The 17,044-nt window shown below is 40.8% G+C and overlaps 3 protein-coding genes and 2 long non-coding RNA genes across 7 annotated transcripts in view; 3 read left to right on the top strand and 2 right to left on the bottom strand.

Moving 5' to 3' along the window:
• Positions 1-199: 199 nt before the first annotated feature.
• LOC113570172 (thiosulfate:glutathione sulfurtransferase) lies at positions 200-6,838 on the bottom strand. The gene is made up of 4 exons (XM_026998408.3): positions 6,519-6,838; positions 1,467-1,589; positions 890-1,052; positions 200-772 (listed from the first exon to the last, which is right to left on the bottom strand). Exons 1-4 carry the CDS (start codon positions 6,670-6,672, stop codon positions 718-720), a joined length of 495 nt encoding a protein of 164 aa, XP_026854209.2. The 5' UTR covers positions 6,673-6,838; the 3' UTR covers positions 200-717.
• A 977-nt stretch (positions 6,839-7,815) lies between these two features.
• Positions 7,816-9,283, top strand: LOC113570234 (cystatin-B-like). Its single transcript, XM_026998543.3, has 3 exons — positions 7,816-7,965; positions 8,645-8,746; positions 8,831-9,283. Exons 1-3 carry the CDS (start codon positions 7,894-7,896, stop codon positions 8,957-8,959), a joined length of 303 nt encoding a protein of 100 aa, XP_026854344.2. The 5' UTR covers positions 7,816-7,893; the 3' UTR covers positions 8,960-9,283.
• Positions 9,284-9,465: 182 nt separating this feature from the next.
• On the top strand, positions 9,466-11,315 carry LOC145659093 (uncharacterized). The gene is made up of 4 exons (XR_014125099.1): positions 9,466-10,276; positions 10,344-10,424; positions 10,653-10,703; positions 10,879-11,315. It is a non-coding gene; the product is annotated as an uncharacterized LOC145659093 (long non-coding RNA).
• Positions 11,316-11,501: 186 nt separating this feature from the next.
• LOC145658903 (uncharacterized) lies at positions 11,502-12,705 on the top strand. The gene is made up of 4 exons (XR_014124747.1): positions 11,502-11,621; positions 11,754-11,786; positions 11,872-11,901; positions 12,015-12,705. It is a non-coding gene; the product is annotated as an uncharacterized LOC145658903 (long non-coding RNA).
• Positions 12,706-16,742: 4,037 nt separating this feature from the next.
• LOC113570209 (zinc finger Y-chromosomal protein 1) overlaps positions 16,743-17,044 on the bottom strand; it is a 10,469-nt gene continuing 10,167 nt past the window's right edge. For all 3 annotated transcript variants that reach the window (XM_035527322.2, XM_035527320.2, XM_035527321.2), the window contains one exon: positions 16,743-17,044. This exon is cut by the window's right edge and continues 4,539 nt beyond it. The gene's annotated coding sequence lies outside the window, so the exon portion shown is untranslated.

Below are 17,044 nucleotides of genomic sequence, written 5' to 3'. Positions count from 1 at the left end.
AAGGACGTTCTCCTTGTGTAACGTCACATATTGTCTAAACCAGTCATGTTAGGACACAAGGCACGTGTTCAATGGTAGCCCCTGAAAACTATAGAAAAGAAGAAGCAATATCCACTGACGATTTGAAGTAAACTTGCCCAACACACAAGAAGAATGTCCCATGTTTCTTGCATATAGTATATCAAAAGTACACAAAATGTCATAAAAATATATTTTTTTATTTCTGATTCAATAACAAAGCAAACCACCAAACATCTTGAATGTAATTTTTCAAGTCTCCATGAAAGAGGTAATTCTGTTTAGATGTAGTCCTATTTAAAATGCCTAAATGAAATGGAAATGCACAACTCAATGAAGAGGATATGACAATGTATACAGAAGACAATGGCAAGTTCAAATGCAGGCCCCCTTCTAGCATTGTAAATAAGTTCCAAAAAATCACAGACCATTTAGTAGAGTAGTATGAATGTCTGCCTACCTGTTTATTTTTCATCTTGATCAAAACGTGGCAGGGCAACAGAAAGGTTTTTATGGGCTTTAGAAAGCCCCAAATGTAAATATTCCATCCAAATAAATACTGCACTCAAATAACTGTTGGCCTCAAATGCAAACTGCATGTATGGGATCTGGAATCTGTCCCATATTCAAAGTTTTTTTTTCATCAGTGCTGGCCTGCCTATAAACTGATACCAGAACAGTTGTTATATAAACATGGTTTCACTGTGCTTCAAGTTGAGCCCACTCACTGTAACCTCCAGCATAATGACGTGCTCTGAAAGACAAAGGAAAATACTCATTTCTTGTGATTCTTCCAGAGAGAGATCAACTGAGTGCGATGTGTGTGTGTGTGTGCTGCATATGTGTGTATGTAATTACGCACACCCCATACCTGACGTATCCCAGAGGCTTGAGAGTCTCCAGTGCAGTGAGACTGCGGCGACCCCTCTGGCAGTGGAGTATGAAGTTACAGTCACTTTTCTCAGGCATGGAGACCCCATAATGCTGTCTGAACTGATCTGGAGTCAGCCTGAACGCCTTCTCCAGGTCCCCCACTGCACAACACATTACACATGGCATCACAGTCTATGCTCGCAAATGTGTGAACTTGTGTGTGCACATCTGACAAAGTATATGCTTTACATGTGCTTTAAAGTACTTTACAGGGTAAAAATATTTTTTGGTTATTGGTTGTTTTTGGTTACTGAGGTTAATGTTAGGAACAGAACATCATTATAACAATTAGATAATTACATATGCATAATAAACATATTACATATTCATTACCCCCTGTCCTGAAATGTCACATAAATAAACATGTATAGATTCAGTGAGAGAGTGTTTGTGTGTGTGTGTGAGAGAGAGAGAGAGAGAGATAGAGAGAGAGAGAGAGAGAGAGAGAGAGAGAGAGAGAGAGAGAGAGAGAGAGAGAGAGAGAGAGAGAGCGAGAGAGAGCAGGGGGGACTCACATGGAATATTAGTGGCTCCTGGGATGGAACCTTCCTCAAATTCATCTGGATTGCGAACATCAAACAGCTGCACATTTCCAGTGGCTATCATCTCCTTTAGCTGCTCATAAGTTACTACAATGTCTAACAAACATGCATACAGATACACACAAACACACACACACAAACACACACACACAAACACAAAGAAAGCGAAGGAGAGGCAGAAAGATTACTACCCAAGAACATCTAAATAGAGCATAACCTAATTCAAAAATACTGTACACACAAACAGGCATACACAGTCATACATGACAGTCTGTACACCACTCTGGAATGAGATATGCAAGATGTCAAACAGCTTTTACAAAACTTGTTTGGTGTGGCAAATCCAAACCACCAATTATACACTGGCTAAGGCCAGATTAAGCCCTTTAGTGGTCCTAAGCAGTGAAAAATTTGGGTCCCCCTTAAAATAAAGATTTTATATTGATTGGCCACTTCATTAGAGACACCTGCCCTTTCACGATTAGAGCTTCCCGGTATGTAAATTAGAATATGAAGGGAACTAATCTAAAGGGATCTAATAAAATCAGATGAGCAAGTTTTCTGTGGAGCAGTTTTAGGGTAAATCCACATTAAAATGGGAAAATCAAGCAATCTGAGCACCTACGAGCGAGGCATGGTCATCAGGCTGCACTAGCCGGGGCCAGTATTTTAAACACTGCCAACCTTGTGGTGTTTTCTTGGTTCTCAACTGTGCTCCTGTGGCCTTTTTTGTTGTTGTTTTGACACACTGAAAATGGTATGATCTAGGAAAAACATGCATTGAAAGGGGATCCTGTGGACGTAAACAACTCCTCGACAGAAGAGGTCAGAGGAGGACATGAAGAATCGTTCTAATGAACAAGCAGTGCACAGTCAAGCAAACTGCACAAATTGGATCACTGAACAGTGGAAAAACATCGCCTGGTTAGATGAACCCAGATTTTTGTTGCACTATGCTGATAGGCAAGTACAAATTTGGCAGAGGCAGAATGAATCAATGAGCCTTTCCTGTCAGGTGTCAACAGTTCAGGCTGGAGTAGTGCCTGTCAGTAGTGCCTGTCAGGTGTCAACAGTTCAGGCTGGAGTAGTGCCTGTCAGTAGTGCCTGTCAGTAGTGCCTGTCAGGTGTCAACAGTTCAGGCTGGAGTAGTGCCTGTCAGTAGTGCCTGTCGGGTGTCAACAGTTCAGGCTGGAGTAGTGCCTGTCAGTAGTGCCTGTCAGGTGTCAACAGTTCAGGCTGGAGTAGTGTCTTTCAGTAGTGCCTGTCAGGTGTCAACAGTCCAGGAGGAGTAGTGGTGTGAGGAAGGTTTTCTTGGCACACCCTGGGTCCTCTGCTACCTGTGGATGGGCATTTGGACAGTAGGGCTCACCTAAGCAGTGTGGCGAACCAAGTTCATCTATTCAGCTGTTTATTCTATAGCAGAAGGACACGTTCAGCACGAAAATGCACCATGCCAAAAGATTTTGTAAATGTAACTGACAGTGAGTGGTAGCTCAGTGGTTAAGGTACTTGAAGGTTGTCACTTTCGTGTTTTCATCAGTTTCCATGGTTCCGTGTCTCCTCGCCTTTGTGTGCAGCTGTTCCGAGTTTGTCCCTAATTGCATTCCCATATAAACCCCGTTCCTGCGTCTCGTTTGTCCGTCATTCTTTGTCTCTGGTAAGATCTCGTTCGTCCACGCTCCGCGCTCTTACTTTTGTCTTAGTCTCTAGCTCATTTGTCTCTCATTAGATCTCGTTTTTTCTCGCTCGTATGTATTTTGTATGTTCCTGTTTAATCTCGTTCCTCGACCCCGTGCTCATGTTTTCTCCCTGCGCTCCGTTTAGTTTCCTCGCTGTCTATGCCGCTTTCCTTGTTCAGTTCTCTGCTGTTCCCTCGTCTGTGGTACTTTCTCTCTGTGTTTTCGTCTACATTACTTCCCCGTGAGCATTCATGTCTTATTCCACTTTCTTTTCTCATTCGGTTTTCTCCAGTCGCTTCACTTCGGTTTAGGGTACTCCTCCCGTTGATATATGCAAGCCTTGTCTGGTTTTCCTTTCAAGTTCGGTTACCTGTGTTTTCGTCTTGGATATTGTTTGTTAATATTGTTTGTAAACATTCTGTGTATTCCCCACTAGCTCTAATTCTAGTCCTCATCGTTATTCTTCGTTAGTCTTCCCTGAGTGTTTACGCCCAGTTCCCGTACTCACTTTATTAGCCTGTTATTCTTATGTTAACCTGTCTGTTCTTTGTTTTGTTCTGTGCTGTTCTGTTTCTGTTATTAAATCTATTAGTTATTTATTCTATTCGATCAGTCCCGTTCATAATAACATCCTCAGTTAATTCCGTTCCTCATCACATCCAAGGCGCTGGCACTTCGCAAGTGTGTTCGCTCATCACCTCTCCCACATTACAGAATGACCGACCAACTAAGAACACAGGGAGTGCACGCCTCTCCGGTCAGTGGTCATCTAGTTGTGAAGATGAGTTCTCTCAGCAGAACCACCCCGGGCAGAATAGTACTCCTGGCACTGTGGGGACACGGAGTCCAAGAAGTTTTCCAAGGGTAAGAAAACATCAAACACTAAGGCAATCGAGACTCAAAACCTACCGATCATAACGCTAGTGTTACGGATGCGCTTACTGTGGATGTTTCCGGCAGTGTTCATGTTTCCGGCACTGTGGGTGCCATTCAAATAATGGACTATGGAGCTATGGATTCACAAACATTTTTTTTTCTCAGGATTTGTTGAACCGTCTAAAGATTGGGCAGCCTTGGTCTCCAATTTCTGCTATGGGCCCTCCACACGAGTACAATGGGGAGGGTTCCTTGGAAGGGTTCATCTTACAGACCAAGATATACTTCCAGTACCTCCTCTATCCAGATCCTCCGGAATTCTTCAAAGTACATTTCTTATTACAATTTTTAGAGGGTAAGGCCTTACAATGGGCAGTCCTTCTTATGATTCATGGAACTAGAGAAATAAGTACCTTGGGGGGTTTTTTTGGCCAGTTAAGGGCCAGATTCTCAAGATCTAGACCCAGAGACTCCCGTTAACTCGGACCAGCGCGTTGCCCCATTACCCAGCCACACAGCTACCCTGAATACGAACTCTAACGCTAGTGAGCAAAAACCACCAGCCCAGATAAGTGCACTCTCTACCCGGCTGCTAGGTCCTGTGCCTCAGGTTGGCAGCCTCTCTGAGGCTTCGTTGTCTGTGCGACATTTTACAGGCACCTCACACAGGGGGAGCATCTCCGTACCCTTCTGCATGCTAGAGTCGCCTCCAGCAGTCGTCACACCTCCGGATGTCCAGCCAGTCCTAATCCTGTTCCTGGCATGGGCAACGCCATCCAGCCAGTCCCGATCCTGTGCCCAGCACGAGACACGCTGCCCGTCCTGATCCTGATCCCGGCATAGTGGATGCCGCTCGTCTTGCTCCAGTTCCCAGCCTAGTGGAGGCTGCCCGAGATGTCACTCAACCTATTCCTGTTTCCTATATCAGGTCTGTTCCTGTAGCTGTGCTCCTGGACACGCCGCTGACCGGCGCGGCACCACCCCCGGACCTCCTGGACCCGCAGCTGAACATTACTGCTGCACTCCTGGACCTGCCACAGGACGCCATCTACCCGCCGCTGACTGCTGCGCTCCCGGACCGGCCTCAGCAGCACCTCCGGACCAGCCAGGTCCTGCTTCTTGTGCTAAGGACACCTCACAACCTGTTCCTCCTCCTGGAGTGGAAGTAGCCAGGCCTGTTCCCATGCCTCACAGCAAGCTAGTTTCCATGCCTCGCATTGATCCTAGCACCGTGGTTAATCCTCATGACTCTCCTGTGCCCAGGAAGGCTGCAACAAGTGTGCTCCCTGAGACAATTAGGACTCGTTTGGTCACACCTTGCAATCGACCAGTGACTCCTCCAACCTCTCAATCTCGTGTAACTCCTCTGCTCCGAGACTGCTGCGCCAGCCCCCAGTTTTGCCCCAACAACTTCATCCATGTCCTCAGTTTCTGTTTTGCCTGCTCCTGTTTCTGGTTTTGTCTATGTTCCTGTCCATACGTCCATGCCCGTTTCTGTTTCTGTGCTTAAATCTGTTGCCCTGCCTGTCTCAGTTCCTGTATCCATGCCTGCTGTACATTTTGTTCCTGTACCCTTGTCAATCATAGTTCAGTTAATTTCTTCTGTCTTTGTTTCTGTCCCAGTACCCAGTCCCACAGCTATGCCCCAAGCCAGCAATTCTTCTCGCCTTTCCTCGTGTCTCAGTGTCCATCTCCAATCCCAGCCACGTCTCCAGTCCCGCTCCCTTTTCCCAATCTGGCTCCTGTTCCCCCGCTTGCCACGACCCCTGTTCCTGTCCAGGGTTTGGTCCCGAATGCCATGCGTGCTCCTGATCTTATTAAAAGACAATGAGCAGACTTGTGTTCGTAACTAATAGTAATGTATTGAGATTTCATATACTAAGACTCCATAATTTCCTTAGTCACTTGTTACATTAAACTGCCTTTTCAAAAGTCCCACACTCTGATTATCGAGAGAAAAAGATAAAGAGAGAGAAAAGAGTGCGAGAAAGAGGAAAAGAAAGAGTATGAAAGAGAAAGAGAAAAGAGAGAGAAAGAGAAAGAAAAATAGAGTGGAATACGGACAGAGGCAGAGAGAAAGCTTGGCACCCGCGAGATATGTTTAAGTGGAACATGGCTGCGTTCGACCGAGAAATGCTGCGCGAGCTCGTGTGGTCCACACGCACAGATTACTCGGTTTCCGCGTGCTCCACCTTCTTCCTGTTGGATGACTGACCCTCAGTCATCGGAGGATGACGTCACTACAGCTCACTCTTGCGGAAAGTGGCGTTCAAATCCCGATACGTGCAGACCCACATGCACAAAGATACAGATCCGGTCGCCTGAATCAAGTAAAATGTGTTCTTTTCGGGACAAATGTAATAGAATAGGCTGTTCTAAGTTAACAGAAAACGATACGTTCAAACGGACAAAAACGTCCACTTTATTAACCATTAAATGTAATAATGGAGAAATATATAGTTACAAGTACCTGAATCGATGGCTTGCGAATAAACAGTCCGAGGTTCTAGTTTATACGAACAGTCGAATCCGTCATCGCAAGATCCTCCGCCCTGCTTCGCCAAAACAACCACAGCCATTAGGCTCCCCATCACTGCTCGCCAGGCGCCGATTGTTAGACGCATCGTGTCTCCTAGTATATATATATATATTAAGTACCGCTAAGATGTGTATAAAACTGGTTCTGCCGTTCTAGTATTTAAGTAAGTCTAGTAAATGTATCGCTAATCCTTCCAACCGTAGTTTAAGGTCTCGATTAATACGTGATTCACAAGGGACTGCATATATATTTCAGTAACATGAGTAGGCGGGGCTCTCCTGCGTTTATTGGGTTGGATTTGTGAGCTCATATTACCCACTAGATGGCGCCTTCAAAATATCCACAAAGCGATATGTTTTTTGGGTAGGACCTTTTTAAACAACACGTAGGGTACGTAGATCTATTCAAGTTTCTAAAACACAAAAAAAGCCATTACACGAGAGGTGTCAAATACAATGTTTTGATTATTTATACAATCGTACAATTATATTTGGAATAATCAATTCTGCTTGAACGTAGATAGGTATTTTTCATCTTTACATTTAATAAGATTAACAGGAATACGTTAATGGATGGAGTGAAGTTACTGTAGCATATTCACATTTATGAATATAGAATTTTGCTCAATAAAATGAATAAATGAGTGGTACTTTTGTATCCAAAAAAAATTAACTAGAATCATCACAAATATCAGTCGACGTTACTTTACATTCTCACTAGAATCTCACACTCTCTTCCTTGAGCTGTGATCTGGATAGAAGTGTGTCCCGTCTTTAAATCAGAATTAGAATTTTGCCCCACAACCACTGAAATGATGACCAATTAATTCCGTATATAGTATTACTACTGCGATTATACTTCTGCTACGAGCAGTAGCAGCCTACAGTACTAGCCTGTAGGTGAATATTGCAGTAACATGAATTTTACAATTAGTTGTAAAAATAGCAACATTCTATCCAGAACATTTCATTTGTTTCAATGTTAGTTAAGATAGCGTTGCTTATGCGTTAACGACGGACCAAACAAAACACCACGAACGACTAAGGGGGACTCGAATACCACGAAACAATTAGAAAACGTTTTTATACTTTTTGTTTTACCGCTAATTCTATTTTCTCCCTGTTTTCTTAAAAAGAAGTTATTTGTTTTGTTTCTGACTAACTACAAAGAATAAAACTCCTACAAAAAAAACCATGGTACTTCCTGACTGATGACTCGGTAGAGGGGAGGTTTCCCTTTGAAAGTATTTAAGTGGACTTCGTTCATTCTTCTCGCTGAGTTTTGTGCTTTGTTTGAGAGCAGTATTATGGATACAGTGTGCGGAGGAGCAAGCAAGACCCAAGTCGCGACGCCAGAGATCCAGCAACTCTGTGATAAGGTGAAGGAAGGTTGTCCTCACTGCTGTTTTACATTCATTGTTGTTTTACTGCATGTAGAATTCTCTGCTATTGTGTGTATGTGTATGTGAGTATCATGACACAGATTGTAAGACCTATTTAATTTAGTTTCTCGTTTTATCATTGATTTGTATACAGATTTTTAATGCTGCATGTAGAGGAACATTCTTGTACATTATTGTTTGGGGTCAATAGCATGTTTTTCAGCATTCATTTGAATAAACTGCATGGGATGTGAGAGTGCGTGTGATTTGTTGTCAAGGGCTTGTTTGTCTGCAACTTTTAGAATAGTCCTCAGACAGTTTATACTGAATACATTGTCTCCTGTATTATGTTTTAACATTAGGATTTTTTTTTTTTATCAGACTCTGCAAAGATTTCTGCCACACCCATATTCTCGCACATGACATTCCATTTCAAATTCCCTAAATATCTTGTGGTCAGCACTATTGGTGTGGGTCTGACAGCCCTGTGTGGGTGTGGCTGTAGGTGTGCTGCCTATGTGTGTGTGTGTGTTTGTGTGTGTGTGTGTGTGTGTGTGTGTGTGTGTGTGTGTGTGTGTGTGTGTGTGTGAAGATAGTCAAGATATAGTCAATGCTGATATATGCTGTTGTGTGCTGAACCTATTTGTTGGTTGGCTTTTCTTGCTCCCTGTAACAGGTGAAGCATGATGCTTTGAAGCAGGCAGGGGTGACATTTAAGATGTTTGTTGCCAAGTCATTCATCTCCCAGGTTGTGGCAGGAACCAACTACTTCATCAAGGTGGGATATTACATCATATACCGCCAGTATCCGCTGTATGTATGTGTCTGTGTGTTTTAACATGTTGTGTTCTCACTCACTCAGGCGCAGGTCGGAGATCATGACTTTGTTCACCTGAAAGTGTTTCAGTCTCTCCCGTGTTATGGACATAAAGTGGAACTAATTGCAATACAGACCAAAAAGACCTTAGATGACACCATCACCATGTTCTGACACACACACACACAGGCACACGTGTGCAGTGCTGTCCTGTCTCATGAAACCCCTGACAGCACTGGACCACTGATGTGGCCAAATTTCTGTGCTCTACTGTCCTTCTGTTTTTTAACAGCTATCATGTTACCCATCATTTAACGCCAACTACTTCAACATTCTTCTGTTTATATGTAACTACAGATATGTCTTCTAATCAACCATTTCACTGCGAGTTATATTATGTATGACTATGTATGTGACAAATAAACCAAACTTGAAACTTGAAACTTAATCTTTTGATGCAAAAAAATTAAATAAATAATAATGTAAAATATTAAACAACTACTGTATTTTTTATTTTTGCTTGTTTATTTCCAAAGGAATAGGGTTAGTTTTTGCAGTCAGTTCATATTCATATTCTGAACACAGAATAGTAAGGCACCTGTGACAGTGTTTGGGCAGACGAAGCAGTAGATTCACACACCCAAGGACTTTTACACAGATAGCCGAACAGATCACCACCATGACGGCGAAAAGTGCTGCTCTGAAGATATTGCAGAGTAACAGATTATACAATAGGAAAAAAACCAAAAAAAACTTTTGTCTTTTTTAACAGATTGAGTGAATAGTTATTGTCTCACTTCAAGTCTAAACAGGATATGTCTTAACAAAACACACAAATGTTGTGGCATTGTCACAAATATTACAGGTAAAAGAATTAAAGATTTGCCTGTTGTAAGCACATACTTGTACAGACCATGACAGGCCTAAATTCAACTGAACTTGCTCTGTACTGCAGATCCTAAAAGCTTCCATTCCAGGGTCCTTTTATCAGAATACAGTGGTTATTTTCCCCACATACATTTATTTTAACTCCCATATACACAGGACTGAGAGACTAAACAAGAACATAACATGGCAATGCTTACATTTAACGTTTTTTAGTGGTGTACATAATATTACTCATTAACACAGAATGATTGTGCTCAAATGACTTGGTCTCTGGTATCATCTAACAAAATAAACTATAATCAAATGAAAATGAATAATTTAAAGTTCTTCAAGTACAGCAAACTTCAAGGCCCTTCCTAAAATTAAGATAATTACTGTTATTTATTTCTCTCTCTCTCTCTCTCTTCTCTGTGTAATGTAGTGTGCACTTTGGCATAATAACCTGCTATGCACAGTCTTTATCTCTGTTGGCAGGTCTAGAGCAGGCTTTATATAAGAGTGCAGAACCCAGAGTTAAACAGTATAGTTTAGCCACAGGAGAAGACATGTCAGTAAGACTTTATCTTTTTCTTGTGCTGATGATCTGCCTTCTGTCTAACTGTGGTAAGTCACGCATGCACATATGCTGACGTATATCCAACAAGGCTAAATCACGGGATCTATTTCACAGAATGTCGAAGAAGAGGAAACAAACCCAAGAAAAAGAAGACCTTTCTGATTAAAACAGTCCAAAAGATACAGGAGGCCCTCGGTGAGTCATCACCCCTCCCCTTCTGCGTCCTTTCCTTCTCCAGCTCTTCCTTTACATTTTGCTTTATGTCAGGCAGTACCCTACTCACACATCTACGGTTTTTGTATATGACTACATTCAGAATACGTTATTAGATGTTATGCAGAATTAACTGAAATAATAAGTCTATAATTTTGGCAAAATTTTACTCCCTCAAACGTTAGGTGACATTTCAAATGTTTGTTTCAGATCCTGCTGGAATTATAAATCCTTCCAGAAAGTCCAAAAAAATGGACTTGGGTGAGAGGATGCATCATCACTCTCAAAACAGTAATTAACAGGGTGTTACTAAAGCATTAGTTAAGACCTCCAGAAGATGTATAAGTGAACATGTGTATAAGTATGGTGTTACTGCTGTCAATTTATATTTACTTTACAAGTAACATGTAAGTTTCATCCAAAACCTTTACTGCAGCTAAACTAACAGAGGAGAGCATCGTAAATGAGCATATTAGATGTGAGTATAAGATCACTATAGCAGTCTAACACAACATGCATAATAGTGCAGCATAGGAGTATGGCTAACTGTGCTCTCTGCTTCTCTTTCACAGTGTCCACTCAATGTAAGAGACATTCATTGGTTTCCCATTGGTGTGTTTAAGATACATGCTTTGTTTCTGCAAGCGTGAGAGTTGTGACATGTTGCTGTCTTTCTGATTTCAACATTGTGTAACTGATTGTGTTTCACAAGAGGGACCTGGGTAAAGTTGTGCTCAGAGGATTCAATGTAAATAAGGCTTGTAAACGTTCTGCAAAAAAAAAGTTTCCAGAAAAGTTACAAAACCAGCTTTTTTGTTCAAGAGTGAATCATAGAACGGGCTAGATGTGTGACACATGCTGGGTTCTGTGTGTGTGTGTGTGTGTGTGTGTGTGTGTGTGTGTGTGTGTGTGTTTGTCAGCATCCAAATAGATGCAGATTTTACTCTGTAGGCCTAAAGCCATGACTGATTCTAAGTCTAAAGCCAGCAGATAGTCTCCACATGATTCTACAGCATTAAAGACCAGGGGTTTTCTTCTGTCTGACAGTGTCTGCAGCCAGTGTTCCCTTGGCATTGTTTGTGTAAAGTTTTTTTGTGTGTGTGTGTGTGTGTGTGTGTGTGTGTGTGTGTGTTGCTGTCCCTGCAGTGGTGAATTGGTTGAACAAAGTGGTGGATGTGGGTGAGACATACATTTATTAACTTCTCTGAACAAACACATGATTTTTTTTTAGTCATTGTGATTTATATTTCTACATAGTGGTTTACTTCCTGTAATTCCATTCTAATATATCATCATGTTTCTAAATGGCAGGCCAAGGTATTGCCAATGGAGTCTGTCGAACAGGTACCAGGTCTGTCACCAACTATAACAACAACTATAATTTTACACTCAGAGTTCTGACTTCTGGTGTTCCCTATTGCCCCCACAGTCAAGCTCATCTAAACCAGACCTAATAGAGGTAAAATAAAGGTTCTGACAAATAGAATATATGTTACCCAAAAATGTATATAAATGAATATATAATTTTCAGAGTTTAAATTGAAGTTTAAACTGTTTTATTACTTCAATTAGACCTGTCGAGGAACCGATGTACATCTTGACCGCCAGAGGGCGCAAACCAGGCTGATGGGGAGTGGTTCCAGGCAGATTGACCTTCGTTTTCTTAACTCCGATCTTCAAATGGGAAGCAGAACAACCTGCTCTATTATCAGTCTAAAAGGGAAAATTTCCCCAGCTCTCAGTTTTCTGGTGTATTTTAATGTGAATTTATTTCTTATGTATTTTGAGATGTTATTATATTTGGGCAATATTGAACTGACTCGAACGTTCACGAGAACTAATATTAACAAAATAAAATCGTGGACATATCATTAATAACTGTACAAATAAATGTTTTATATAGTATAAAGAGCATAAACTCAACCACGAACGGGACGTAATGCACCGTGATAAACTGAGCATAAATGACTTTAGTCAAGAATGGCAAACTATTCTTAATTCCAAATATAAAACAACCCTTTTTTAAACAAAAAAAAATATTAGTGTGCACACCAGTTTATAAACAAACTGACCATTAAGAAACGTTGACAAATACTTAGAAAGAACGCACAAGCAAATTTCCAGAGATCTAAGATTTGATTATTAATGATTATATATTATATAACAAAACATTTCTTAGTAAAAGAAGAGTAAAATAACTATTAACTACAAACACGTGTAGTATAACAATAATTACAGTACAAATGCTATAGATCTAGCAATGCAAGAGCTCTATTTGCACATCAGTACCAGGTATCAACTATTATCATGTGGCTGGGATGTGGCAAATGAATAGCAATAACAGAGTATTGTACTGTATTGTTCAACATCTTGCATTGTACTGTATTGTTTGCAGTCGTGTAGTGTGCTGTCTGTTGCACTTATTCTGTGTTGTGTTGCACCATGGTCCTGGAGGAAGATTGTTTAGTTTTTGCTGTGCTTGTATACAGCTGAAATGACAATAAAGCCTTTTGAACCTTTGAACCTTAAACCTTTGAAAGGCATCTAAAAGGAAATTCCTTTACAAACAATCCAGCATAGCAGAATAGCAACAGTCTACACATTCCACATTGGTGTGTAACTGACTGTAAAGTTAATATATATCGGTAAAGCATCCTTGAGTATGAGAAAGGCACTATATAAAATGTAAATAATAATAATAATAATAATACACACCAGTAGGTAGCACATAAGAGTTTCATACTGATTTTAAAGCTTTCCATATTTTAGCGGTTTGTATAAATTCTTTGTGGTAAATGACACAATACTCATATTTGTCATGTTCAATAAGTGCAATGGTTATGTAAGTACCAAAAAACAAGAGCCAATCAGCATTTGTGTAAATATGACAGGTGCTCGATCTAAGCACAGGTTGGACACAATCCCCATTCCAGAGACAAAAGAAATCAGAAACCTGCCCAATAACCAATAGGAAAAGTAGAAATTCTAAAATTGGTAATCTAAGGAGACAGAAACACAACACACAGGTGAAACAAGTTAGAAAGAGTTCAGGACTTGCAACAGGATAAACACAAAGAAGTAAATTAAGACTGCCATTTAAGCACTGTGACAAAATGGTTGCTAAACAGATGCAGGTGCAGGCCTGGGGTGATAACACCAGGGGAAATTCTAAAGGTCAGTTGTACCCTTTCTAGTTATAGCCCAAGACAGATTTCTGTCATGCAGAAGGGTAGCCATTTCATGAGCGACCCAGGCTAAATCATGCTCTTTCACTCAAATTTACTAAATCATGCTCTTTTACTCAAATATTGGAGTGTGTGTGTTAATAAAGCCAGCATACAAAAAGGCCCATGTTAACTCAACATGGGTTCCTATAGGCATGAAGGTTACGACAGAAGTGGCAGTGTTAGCTGAGACAAAAAACAACAAAAGCTATATTGTACCATCTCTAGAGCAAGAGGATATCCAAAGAGCAGTATAATAATAATAATAATAATAATAATAATTTTTATTTATATAGCACCTTTCACAGTCTCAATGTCGCTTTACAATAACAGATGTAATATGTAACAGCAGAATATAACAAAGTGTTTTAAAATATGTGGTAACAAAGGACTGACACTGGAGAAACATTCTCTCTGAAGCACAAAGGCCATACAATTAAAAAAAATAAATAAACACAACATTATCCACTATAAACCATGTCCACTAAACTGAAAAGAATTGTCATTACATAGACCGTTAGCACAGCTCATTTCCTGCAGTTACACTGGGTTACACAACCAAGGAGAGAAGACAAGACACTGGAATGGTCCTGTCCAGTAAAACCGACATGAGCACAAATAATAACTAGTAGTGTTCAACTAGTGCTAGCTCTAGAAATACTTTTCCAGATAAAAACCATTAGCTATATCTTGGCATAGGTCTTGGCCATCCTTGCTGGACGCTGTAACGTCTTCACTGGCTTTTTTGGAAATCAGGAGCAGTCTTCATAAATATGGGAGTGGGCGTGATGCGAGAGAGGAGTCTGTTGCACGTTCAGTAAGCCCAAGAAGAACTTTCATGCGCTCCTCCACGCGCTCTTTAGTTGCCATGGCCACCCCTACTGCTGGGGCTGGCTGGTTGTTTTGTCTGCGCAGTGTGGATCAAAGCCTCGGGCCGATCTCAGAGCACGTTAGGTAAGCCAGACGATACGAGTTTGGGTGGGACCACAGGGAAGATACCAATAAATACTCAATTTCATCAGGCTATAGTAAGGTTTCTATATAATGCCCTGTGCCATCCTGGAGTAAGTAACAGATTAAGCAGCATAAGCGTAATTTACGATGGAGACATGTGTTCACTGCTTTCTGAAATGACTGAACTGATCCACGACACTTTTTCAAAGTACTCTTAGAAGATTTCATACAACAGCTTGCTGCAGACACGTGTCCAAAACATTCTGTGAACACGGCATTAAAATCATACGGAAAAGCGCGTTTGGTCAGCCAACAGCTCTAATGACGTGATTAATGACTGTTATTGTTCTTAAGGGCCGTGGAAAAACCCAGAACAGCTGCTGGAAAGTCAAAATAATAAAACGAAATCATTTGTTTGTAATAAAAATAGAGAAAAAACAATTATAGGCCTACTACAAATATATTTTAAACCATTAGTGCTGAAACGTCTTGTACTGTTCAACGCCAATAGGCTTGATAAACACGAACGAAACATGATAAAACCTTTCGCGAGGCTCTTCCTTTCAGTCCCAGCGCTGACGTCTTTTCCGTGAACGCGCGTGCCCGAGGAGTTGACCTGTTAAAGGGAACGCGAATATGTGGGGCAGCTGAATTGAATGTAACACCCGGTCCGCATTCTTGTCCCCAGCACTGTTCAAAGCAAAGTTACTACCATGGTCTGCAGCTGCATTAATGGGGCGTTCTGATGCAGAACACACGGTTGCAGTATTTGATCTCACTACGTTCAGGATAGATGGAGCTGGATGAAGCTTTGCAATGAAGAAAGTAATTCTTGGAAATTTCCTGCTCCACAATAATCATGAGTTTGCACAACACACGGACACATGCATTCCTATACTAAAAGCTTATCTTATCTTTGGTTTAGTTGTGATCCACATTAAAATAAAGTGCTATATTTGTACCTCTGTATTCGGGGTTTAATTCATGAAGAATTGCAGTTACTATCTTACGTTAGAGTAATACACTTTTTGACTTGTTTTGATTGGCCCCTGCTCCCCAGACAGGATGCTAAAACTCTGGTACATGCTGTCATAACATCCAGTCTAGATTATTGCAACTCTTCATTGGTATCCCCAAAATAACCACCCACTTACTTCAGTATTGCCAAACTTCAGCATTCTCTCACGTTCTAAATAAATCTTCCGACATCACCCCAATCCGCTTTCAGTTACACTGGCTACCTGTCCCACTACACTTTCAGTTTAAACTCCTCCTACTTGCATACAAACCTCTGCATGGTCTTGTTGGACTTCTACAATGCACGGCCCTGCCTGACACAGACGCTGGCCTTATCTGCATTCCTAAATTCGGTCTGGTCTCTACTGGTCTCTGCATATCACAGCACGGAACACATTACCACGTCTCCATCTCTGCACTTCTCTTATTCCACTCATCCTTGTGTGGAGCAGTCCATGTGAGAACATCCAGCCCCCGCCCCTCAGGTGTTGGTAGGGCAGTAATCCCGCAGTACCCATGAAGAGCTTTTAAAGGATTTTGTAAATATTTAAATATAGCTATATGTAAATATAATTATGTACAGCGATATGATAAGACTTTCATATTATTCAAATGTCAAACTAGAGTTTGAGGACAGCAACTACACCCAGTCCTGAACCAGGGTCTTTTAAGTACTATGTACAGTAGTAGATACTAAGGTAGCTGCATTAATGGTCATTAATTAATTAAATTATATATTAATGTATACTACTACATGTAGTAGTATATATTAAATTATATATTAATGTATACTACTACATGTAGTAGTATATGTGTGCTATACTGCCATGCCAGTGCCAGCTAATCTGTCACACACAAATTGTTATTTTTGGTGGTTTTTTTCATTACACTGCTAGTTATTTTGAGAATACACTACTCAAGGTCTTACTGTGTGAACACTAATCAAAACCAGACTAAAACATCCAGTGATTATACCATGGAATAGAAGTGTTGAATAGTCAATGAAGGTTTAGTCAATGTAACCAGCTCAAATTATTGTATTTCATATCATTATGAAATAAAATAATTTAAGTGTCCCTTTTTAACATTAGGCTAGAGACAGCACTGCAGGAAAATACTTTGCCTTTTATTTCCTTTTTAACTCTTTTTTAACAAATATCTCAAGGTACACCCATGACAACACAAAGTTCTGATCGGTTTTTAAGAAGTGTTTACATCTTCGTTCTCTCTTTACAGATCTGTGTACAAAACAATAAGTTACAGTCCCATAGAATCCAAGTTACACTGAACTATACAACAAAGTTTTAAACTGTGACCAAATAAATAATCTTACTATAAAATGACCACAGGGGTGGGAAGGGCAAGGGTAAGTGCGGGACTGACGATTTGGCCAGAAAATGACTGACC

Source organism: Electrophorus electricus, chromosome 8 (assembly GCF_041902795.1).
Source record: "Electrophorus electricus isolate QZ-2024a chromosome 8, ASM4190279v1, whole genome shotgun sequence".
Taxonomy (NCBI): domain Eukaryota; kingdom Metazoa; phylum Chordata; class Actinopteri; order Gymnotiformes; family Gymnotidae; genus Electrophorus; species Electrophorus electricus.
Note: the sequence above shows the minus strand (reverse complement) of the source record. Positions and strands in the feature narration are given on the sequence as shown.